Source organism: Protobothrops mucrosquamatus, unplaced genomic scaffold (genome assembly GCF_001527695.2).
Source record: "Protobothrops mucrosquamatus isolate PMUCROS unplaced genomic scaffold, P.Mucros_1.0 scaffold_183, whole genome shotgun sequence".
Lineage (NCBI taxonomy): Eukaryota > Metazoa > Chordata > Lepidosauria > Squamata > Viperidae > Protobothrops > Protobothrops mucrosquamatus.
The window spans coordinates 118,631-129,577 of NW_015386259.1; the positions used below are offsets into that span (position 1 = coordinate 118,631).

General features: G+C 39.0%; 1 protein-coding gene across 1 annotated transcript in view; it reads right to left on the minus strand.

The window, feature by feature from the left end:
• Positions 1-5,497, minus strand: part of RBPMS (RNA binding protein, mRNA processing factor) — a 111,805-nt gene extending 106,308 nt beyond the window's left edge. Inside the window, exon 1 of the mRNA XM_015824037.1 lies at positions 5,394-5,497. Coding sequence (XP_015679523.1) covers positions 5,394-5,456 — 63 coding nt within the window. The 5' untranslated portion in view covers positions 5,457-5,497. The remainder of the gene's footprint in view (positions 1-5,393) is intronic.
• Positions 5,498-10,947: the final 5,450 nt, after the last annotated feature.

Below are 10,947 nucleotides of genomic sequence, written 5' to 3' on the forward strand. Positions count from 1 at the left end.
TAGGGACATGAAGCCAGGAAAGAACCAGATAAGAGATCCACAAGCATAACTAGTGCTCCTTAGTATTTTGCAGGTGACCCAGGGGCATCATTTGATAGCAATTTCCTTTGATGGATAAGCTACCTCTACAATGTTCAGATTTTAAAGCCATACCAAAAACAGAACACCACTCTTTGTCAATCAATGCAAAATTATAGTGAGGAAATAATGGTATACTTGCCAACCATATGCACACCTGCAAAACAATTTGGGACACATTGTTTGTGCTAAGATTTCATACTATGTTGGGATTTGATTAAATTCACATGATATACTAAATCATTTTTAGTAAACCATTTTTATAAGTCACATTGACTGAATTCACACAACAAACTAAGGCAAAAGCAGTAAGAACCAACCAATCTTGGTTTGTATCGCTTCTATTCAGCTGAAGAGGTCCTGATCATGGTCCCAAAAGTGCTTCTGGCCCATAGGTTACTGAATTTTCAGTAGTGGTACCCCAATTTTGGAATTCTTTCCAAAGAAAAATGCTACTTCCCACATTAAATTTTAAATTTTAATTAACAATTAAACACATACTTGTTTACTGGGGTGACTTTTAAATTAATTTTCCTTTACTGTTGTATGGTAGGATGTTGCATAATTCTTGCTTTTATTCTTTTCTTTTATAACGTTTAATTTATGGTAGAGAATCTTTGTGCTAATCTCTAGGCTACATTAAACTGAAAACCGATATGCCAATGAAATTAGTAATAAACAATAAAATCAAGCAAATCACAGTAGCATGTTATGCAATCCCTATTACTGAAATAATATATGACCACATAAGTACAAACACCCCCAAATCCCAAATCTTTTCTGATCATGACTAATAAAAATTAGAATACTTGAAATCACAAATAAATTTCTCTCTCTCCCTCCCTCCCTCCCTCAAATGCTAATGTATAATTAATCAGACAAATTTTGTCACTTGGCTGTATAGTCCAGGCACATACCAGGATTGATTCTATTGGTGGTCAACATCAATAAACCTAATCTGAAAACAAATAGGTACTTCACCATATGAATAAAAATGCATGAAAGCCCCATTTGCAAACCATCCTAGATTCACTGCCAAGAATCTATAGTAGCAAAATCTGTATTATATGCATAATAACTCAGAAAACCAAGAAACCCCTTGGTATAATAACAAGAAATATTAGTACTCGGTAAAGATAACGATATCCCCTCAGTAATATTATTAAAAAGGGAATGAATAATTGTCCAAGTTCCCAAAAATTAAACATATCCTTCTAGCCCATCTGCTAGAAGTAAAATAATTTTTAGAAACTGAAATTAGACTGACTTTGAACAGCATTAATTCAGTCAATCTTTAAATAGTCTATGCATTTTTTTTTTGTTTTCATTTAATATAGTTTCAGATGTTTCATTTAACATTATTAGAAATAGCCATACTGTTTTGAAACTGTTAGAATAATTGAAAAGCTGGACTTTCCAAACTTTAAGAAACAAAGAAGTGGATTTTAGTTTGGGGAGTTTAACAAAACAGTTAACGTTAAGAGGACCCTTATCTTTTTTCTGAACATGTATTATCCTGGTTACACAATCAGTTTTAGCCAATCTACACTGCATATAATTTAACTGCAAGCACATCCCCACTAATCATGAAGATTCTTCAGTTTGTAATTGATCCTGAAGATACATAGTATATTAGAAACACATAAGCTCTGGAAATGGAAACTTGGATTCATGTCTAACTTTAGCCATAGATTTGTTTTTGTAAAATTAAGCAAGATACAATATGTTGCAATGTTTTTCTGTACCTCATCGTAGCAGTCTCTGATTTCTAAGAATTCCTCATTTGATTACTGAAATGGCTCTAGAGTACTGATATGTAACGCTTCATGTTACATATACTCAGTGTTAATGCTCCGGGGAAAACGAACAAAGAACTATGTTGGATTGTTGGATTTACATGTCCCAAAAGTGCTTTTTCAAGAGGCAACTTGACTTTGTTTTACTTTGAAGACGTTTCACTTCTCATCCAAGAAGCTTCTCGTCTGAAGCTGAAGAAGATTCTTGGATTAGAAGCAAAAGGTCTTCAAAAAAAAAAAGGAAGTCCAATTGCCTCTTGAAAAAGCACCTTTGGGACAACCATGACCTGGATGACTGAAAATCTTCATAGACATTTAGCTTTGTATTTACATGGTTTCCACTTCCTCACTTATGGGTTACCTGCTTAATTCACTGTTCAGGTTTCACATACCTCACTGAATCATAAACTGACCACCTGGGCTGGATAGACAAAACATACTAAAACACACTTATCTAGCTTGTCATTGCAGACATGGACACTGTATTGCTATCTTACTACAGGAGCATTAGGAAGAAGTACATTCTGAACAATAGTTTTGGGGAAAGGGTGAAACACCTCTCTCCACTGGACCAAGATTTTGACTTTAGTTTGCATTCCCAATGTTATGAGTGGGAATATCAGTATATTCCCACTCATAACATTGGGAGAATCCCTACAAAATATGATATATTGAGTATGTTAATTAGGTAAGCACACTTATAGGGTAAAAGCAAAAGGAGAGTTCGAGAGTACTAGGCAGTTAAATTACCAAACTGGTTTGTATCACCCAAAGTCAATTGAATGACTATAGTTCCCCATTACTTATTTTCACTTTCATTTATGCCGTACATTTGCCAAGATTTAGCATTATTACTGTAGACTGTGCAGCTATAGGAAGCTAAATACGAACATATGTCTTATTTTAAAATATCTGAGGGGGGAAAAGCCTTCTTGGTATAATACGTTCAGTCTCTGCGCATCTTAGAAGCACATTTAGTTTTCTCCATCAAATCTTACTTGAGTCAGATATTCTAAGGAAAGGATGGTCCTTTCTTTCCTTCTTTTTTAATAATTGGTTTTGCTGTAAAGAGTCAAACAGCACTTCAGATTCAATTCCAAAAAGGTGTTGTAGAGTTCATGGGGATGAGTAGTGTTTCGGTGTGCAACTTTTAAAACCACCACTCTTTTCCTGAAATCCATTTCAAAATTCAACTCAATTCTACAGAACAAATACTAAAGAATAACACTGGAGAGGAATCTTAAATTAACCTATTCCTCTTTGTCTGATATTCCTATAAAACAAGAGGCTCTTAAAACAGAGCTGCCTGCTTTATCTCCTGCTACTATAAAAGTAATGAGAGTCAGTGTTTGAATATCACTTCTTCGGAAATGCTGTAGCAATAGAGTTCTTTTAAGAATTTCCCTACTTCTAGGTCCTCTGAAAATGTTCTTCGCTTTGTTTCTAAAAGCAAACCTGCCCCATAATTGACATTACTGGAAGAAAGGATATGCCTTATCTGATAGCCATGCAGATATATCCTGTAACAATTCCCTGTTTCAGAACTTCAGACTTCTACAATAAAAACACGAAATTAGAGTTCCACAATAAAACCATGAAATCTGCTCACAGTGAAGGAAGGCTTCATGATGACAATATTATGAGCTTTTCTTTTCCCAGGTGTGATAAAAAAATGAAGTAAATAAATATTTATAAAGATACCAAATCTTACTAGCTCTGAAAAATAATCCAGATGAATTATAGATTTTAAAAGTTGTTTTTTTTTAAAAAAAAGTCTTATACTGTAGATTACAATACATCATAAAAACCTTATTTTCTGATTTTTTTATTTTTATCTAAAAAACCCAGTATTTTTATCTACATGGTATGAGTTAATGTGTCAAAAGTTATTTATAGCAATCAATAGATTGTTATCTGCTTTAGAAATATTATTTACATGGGGAGTATTATTTTTCCCCAAGATAAAATTATTCTCTTCCTGAATATGCATGCATGTATTGTTAATGTATCTAATTGCAACTGTCTTGCCAACTTGCTATGAGTTACATATTTTTTTTTTGACAGAGTCACAAGGAAAAACAAAGTTTCTCTCACAAATCAACATCAGGTCCTGGTGCTTCAAGATTGAGTGTTGAATGTCTGTCATCCTATCGTTTAAACAACCGCATTTTATAAAGGCAAATATTATTTCAAAAGATACTTCCGAGTACATACGTGCAAGGCTGCACACCTAGAAAACACGCACCTCCCTGGAAATATTTATTTCAGAGCAAACATAAGACAGAACCAGGCTGCTTAAACCGTGGGATACCGCTAACCTGCAGCTGCAAATGATCCATGACTAACCTCCTTTTTACTCTGTTTGATTTCACTTTCTCCTGCATATGACATTGCGGATTAAAATTTACCCAAGTTCTTATACAAGTTTTCCGCATCTTAACTCATCGGAAAAGAATGCGCTCGATACGTTATCTATTAATCTGGGCGCCTGGCTTTTTAAAGGAATATGCTGCTTTAAACCAGCAGTTTGCTGCGGACACTAACTCCAGGAAAAGAAACACATGATTACAACGGGACAAAAAAACAAACAAACTATACTGATAGATAGATAGATAGATAGATAGATAGATAGATAGATAGATAGATAGATAGATAGATAGATAGATAGATAGATAGATAGATAGATAGATAGATAGATAGATAATCTATCTGATAGATAGATAGATAGATAATCTATCTGATAGATAGATAGATAGATAGATAATCTATCTGATAGATAGATAGATAGATAGATAGATAGATAGATAGATAGATAGATAATCTATCTGATAGATAGATAGATAGATAGATAATCTATCTGATAGATAGATAGATAGATAGATAGATAGATAGATAGATAGATAGATAGATAGATAATCTATCTGATAGATAGATAGATAGATAGATAGATAGATAGATAGATAGATAGATAGATAGATAATCTATCTGATAGATAGATAGATAGATAGATAGATAGATAGATAATCTATCTGATAGATAGATAGATAGATAGATAGATAGATAGATAGATAGATAGATAGATAGATAGATAGATAGATAGATAGATAGACAGACAGACAGACAGACAGACAGACAGACTAGGATATTTTCCCTCGATCTGCCAAGATACATGTCCCAACCCCACTCTCCACCAACTTCAAGAATTTCAAGGACGGTCCACAAGCGATGCTGTTTGGAACACCCGAAGCTCCTTTCGTTTTTGGCAAAGGTTGCGCAATCTCTCTCTCTCGCCTCCGAAGCGGACGGAGCCAAGTGTCAATGGACTCCACAGGCGGAGGATCAGAAAGGACAGCATCAGCCAGGCTGCTCCCGCTCAGAAGGGACGCTTCTTACGCCCCGAAACTTCCCCCCCCTCCCCGAGGGCTCCCCAGTATCCCCGTGGCGAGCGACACCGCGCTCGGAAAGTTTCCCCCAAGGCAGCCAATTTAAACCACCGCCTCCCCTTCGGCGGGCAGGTACCTCTTCCTCTTGCAAGTTCGCCTCGGCCGGGCTGAGCTCTGGCTCGCTTTTGCCGCTGTTCATTGTCTCCTCCGCCGGCCCGAAATGCCCTCTTCGCCTCGCCTCGCCTCGCCTCGCCTCTCCGCGGCGCGTCTAGGCTGAGGGGGGTCGCGAAACGGGCAGGCGCGGCGAGGGAGGGAGGGAGGGAGGGCAAGCAGCGGGGCTGGCGCCCTTTGGCTACCACCAGCTGCCTCAGCCGCATGCAGAGGGTTCTGGCGGAATGGCGGAGCGGGAAGCCCCGAGCGTGAGGTGGTTGCCGCCGCTGTTTCCCTCTGGAAGAAGGTGGGGAAGAGTCCCAGCTTTTTGCCTGCGCGCCCAGTTGCTCTACTTGGCGGAGTGGGTGGGTGTCTCCCTCGCCTGGCGCTGGCTTCTTGGGACGCCGCCGGGGCGCGGAGGAAGAAGAATTTCGCGCGGGTGAAAAAAAAATAGATTTTCCCCCTCGAAAAGCCCCCCGGCCAGAGCACGTGAAGTGACCTCGAGGCTGGAGATTGGCAAAGCGGAGGAGGAGGAGGCGCTTAAAAGGGTGATAACTTTGGAAGCCTAATGCCTTGGCCGCATAGCCTATCAGCTGTCCGGGTTTCTCCGACCCAGCCTGCCTGCTTCTCTGAGCGCCCCTTTTGGAAGTAGGGGAACCATTTTGATTGGGTGCCACGATGGATACCTCTCAAAGGTGCTTTTTCAAGAGGTTTCAGGTCTCAGAAGGCTCCACACCGATTTGCGCCACTCGGGTGACCCTGAGGGCACAGATAAACCTCCAAGTGGCCTAAAACAATGCAAATGGCCAGCTGTCTGCAAGGAATATAAATCCAGACCCAAAGACAAGACACAGAAGGGTGAAAGAAACAATGTTATCTGCAAAATCGGCTGTAACCATTGCAACCAATTCTACAAGGGACAAACATCAATTAAATACCAGGATCCACGAACACCGGCTAGCAGTCAATGCCACGATCCCAAATCCTTAATTGCTACCCAGACCGACACTAAACAACACCAGTTTGATTGGAGCAACAGTACAATCATCAGCCACACTACCAACCACCATGCTCCTGAGTTTATCGAATCCTGGCCTTCCACAAACAATTCCATCAACAGACACACTGATCTACAACCAGCCTACAAACCCCTCAGAATCCAGATCAATCGCACAGCCCACCAACCCTCAACCACCCCACTCAAGCCCTCCCAGCAGTTCACCTTCCAATGACCCTGACCTGATGTAACCTCCCCATCACAAGACCCATCACAAGCTTCTCTCTGATAACTCCTCACAAGAAGCTCATTTCACACACCCACACCCGAAGCCCTTATAAATAGAAGAGCACAGACACAGACATCCCCTAAACGCCGCTGAAGATGTTAGCTAGCCTGGTAACGAAACATTCAGAAACCAGCCCACAAGCTCAGAGAACGAACCTTCACCCTCAGTATAAATCCTTCCATTCACCACCATCCACTCAGAGCTGAAGAAACTTCTTGGATGAGAAGCGAAATGTCTTTCAAAGAAAAACAAGAAAAAGCACTTTCCAGGACCTGGAAGACTGAGAATCTTGATGGATACAGGTAGTCCTTGACTTACGACCACAATCGAGCCCAACATTTCTATGGCTTAAGTGAGATGTTTGTTAAGGGAGTTTTGCCCCATTTTACCATCTTTCCTGCCACAATTGTTAAGTGAATCACTGCAGTTGTTAGGTGAGTAACACGGCTGTTAAGTAAATCTGACTTCCCCATTGACTTTGCCTGTCAGAAGGTCACCAAAGGGGATCACATGACCCCGGAATACTGCAACCGTCATAAATATGAGTCAGCTACCAAGCATCCATATTCTTATCATGTGACCATGGAGATGCCACAATGGTCTTAAGTGTGAAAAATGGTTATAAGTCGCTTTTTTTTACTGTTATTGTAATTTCGAATGGTCACTAAATGAACTGTTGTAAGTCGAGGACTACCTGTACTCTCACAAAATGGCTGCCTTGGGAGCATGGCTAGTCACAAAACTCCTGGAGCGTGTGATGTTGCTCCCACCACCCCGTCAAGCCTATTTCCTTCCTGCACTGTTTGCTGTCACCTGGGTTACCTCCCTCAGTGCTCTCGCAGGTGGACATATTTCTAAACAAACTGCAGCTGTCCACTGTTTTTAACTTCCAAAAAGGCCTGTGGTGTTTATTTGAAAATGCATTTTTATCAAGCAGTGCTAGGGCTTTGTTTTGCTGCATAGCAGCTCCCTACTACTTTTTAAAATTAATTTATTCCTTTCCCCCCCCCCAATAAGTCAGATAGAGTACCTAATAGATGACAAGAAAAGTGAGGTGCCTTCCCTTCTTGCGTCAGTTTCTGCTACCAAAATAAACCAATCTCATGTAAGACACCACATATTGGTATATATGGTCAATATTAGTCCTTTTTTTTCTGCAAAGGAGAAAGCAGCCCTATTGGCAAGAAAATCATGCCCCACTTATATTTGACACGCATACAATGTTGCAGTGTTCCTCTTAGTTTCAAAGTGAACTGAATTTGAGAAATAAACATCTACCCTTAGTAGGAGTTAAAACTACCCCTGCTTCCTGCCTTGGTTTGCAAAAACCAGTAAAGGTTATAACAACTGTCTCATATAGCAACCGTTTTCATCACCATTATGATGGCGATGCAAAAGTAGCTTTGTAATCAGTCCTTGCATTTCTGATCTTTCCAGGTCTGTAAAGCAAAGGAAAGCTGAAGTAAGATCATAAGCAAGGTTTCACTTAGTAACTGCTTCACTTTACAACTGAATTGCTAGTCCCAGTTATGGCCACTATACGAGGGCTACCTATAGGTCTTTTAAAGAATTCGGCGATTCACACTTCTTTCAATCAGTAGCACTTAGGATTGTTCTTCAGGTGAGGTTGATGATTTTTATACTTTTTCTTAGTGATAAATTAGAACCAATTCTAAAGCAGTCATTAAAAAAGAGAAACTAATTAATTCTAAAATATGTGTCAGAACATGCTAACTTGGTTCAAGTAGTAAATTTAGGCATGAACCTAAAATGTGCCCCCCCACACACACACAAGGGAGATTTATCCAGTGCAGCCTTATACAATTCATGACTCTGCCTTCTAATCAGTTTCTGGGCAATATCACATCAAACATGATGAATAATTCAAAACATTGGCAATGTAGGCATGTAGGACAATTATTCATCCTCAGAGATGATCTCTTTTTGGCTTTTCCTGAGAATAATTTCTTTGGGCATGCCTTTATCCAATCAGTGGGCATATCCAGATCAGGAACTTACAGAGAAACACAGGGGGGAGATGCCCTTGGGAAACAGTAAATCATAGTTTATACATATTCATATATATATTCCTCTCCCTGAACAAGAGTGAAGTATGACTCCAATTCAGAAAAAAAGTGAATAAGACGTGATGTTTAGAAAACAATGATGTAATCGTGTTGGTTAGCTTAAGTTCATGACCTTCCCTGTTATTTTTAATTATAATTTCTAAACATTCCAATAAATAAAACGATTCTCTTGCTTTGCTTATGTCTTTTGCTCTAGGGAGGTTTATTAATGTGATGTCTGTCTTTCCATCACCAAAAATAAATCTAGATGGTCAGAAAGGATACGTAACGATTCTTCATTTCTCTGGGACTCTTTCGTGCATAGTTTATTGACAGGAAAGAACACGCGACTCTTTTGAAATCCTTGCAGTTTGTAAATTCAGTGTGTGTGAAAGAAGGCTGCATCTTAATATCTTCAGCTGCCTTATGAGAGAGAGAGGGAGAGAGAGAGAGAGAGGGAAAGAGAGGGAGAGAGAGAGGGAGAATGCATATTCAAAATGTAAAGTGAAATATCTATTTTAGATGTAGGCACTTCAGCTTCACAATATTTTACTATGGATCAAAAGAGTGTCTAAAACAGGCTCTTTTAAGAGCTAAAAGAGACCTAGGAGGTGTGGCATTGGACTCCACAACTGGAAATTCGACTGTTCTTTACTAAAAGCCACCCTGACCATGAAGGAGGTAGACATTTCAGAACAATTTTCTATATGGAGGAAGATTTTAGCCCTTCCCCCTACAAACCCCACTCTCCCTTTAAAATAATTATTAGTCCCACATGGAGAAATATATGGATACATATATGCTTTTTCCAGTCATGGTAATTATGAAAATGATGTAGGCAGGTGGAAGAATTTAAACCAGCTCCAGATTAGGACATTAGAAACATTGCTGTTTTGTTTTTGCAAAAGAGATGATCTGCATCACATTTTCTGCCTAGATATACATCTTCCCTGTATATACACGTACAGAAGAGTCCTGCCTAAGTTTTAGTCCATATTCCTCATTCAAGTGTGATGTTTCAGAAGCCAGATAAGATTGTCCCCACGTGAAAGACAATTTACTCCAGAATTCTAGAAATTAGGGAAGGAAATAAATGAAAGTTTCCTCAAGATTCCTTGGCCATGATACAAAAGGTGGCATTTCAAGCAAGATGCCACATGCTTAGTCATCTTCTCAAGAATGCTAAAAGTACTGTAGCTTTTCAAATAAATCAGATCCATATATAGTAAAAATGAATGGCAAATCACTGCACATGTCAAACAGTACTACGAGGGAAAAGAATGGGAGATACTAACCAGCACTGAATCCAATGCTTCAGGATCCAATGCTTTAATGAGTCTTTTTTTTCCAGAATAACAGGATCAGAAAAGAGTCAAAGCAGGGGAGGAACATTGATAAGACTGGCACTTTCTGGTAATCTGCCTCAGCAGTTTATAAGGATTGTATGAGATTTCTTCCAGTTGTTTGAGAGTGCACAGTTTTTTTGTTGATCAAATATCTAGGAACGTAAGGAGCAAGTGCCCAACTCTTGGACTGTAATGCCAAACAGACTGATTAAAACAAAGGCATCTGATTCTACAGTAAGTGAGGGGCAATCCCTGTGAATATAGATAGAGCTTTCCTTTTCAGAGATGTAGTATATCACACTGGGAAGACTTCAGCAGTCTAATGGAGCAGACCATATTAGGAAGTCAACAGTGAGGCTAGCTTTTCTTAATGACTGGAAGACAATTTCTTGTACGTTTTTGCTTGGGTATTGCCAGTATTTATATAATTACCAAACACTTGTCTAGTAAGTTATAGTATTTACAGTTATAAATTTGGTATGTTTCCCAACTCTGTCTGAATAAATGTCATTACAGTCTGTTTTCTCTGTTCTGCTCACATAGCTGAACTTGATTAGGTGTTAGTGGCACGACGTCTCCCACAATCATTGCCTCATAAAGAACAAAGAAAAGACCAAAAACTCAACTATGTGCAATATGGAGCAGGGTTTGTTGTTTTTTTTTGTAGCAGAGTGCCTAATGCTGCTATGAATTCCATGTTTTAGGCATGTTTTGATATATCTCCAAACAAAGAAATAGTTTAAAGCCACAAATGATATATCAGCTAACAACAATATGTGAAACATCAATAGAAACTATAGCTAATACATCTATAGCAGATGAGATACCAAAACCAGTTATTA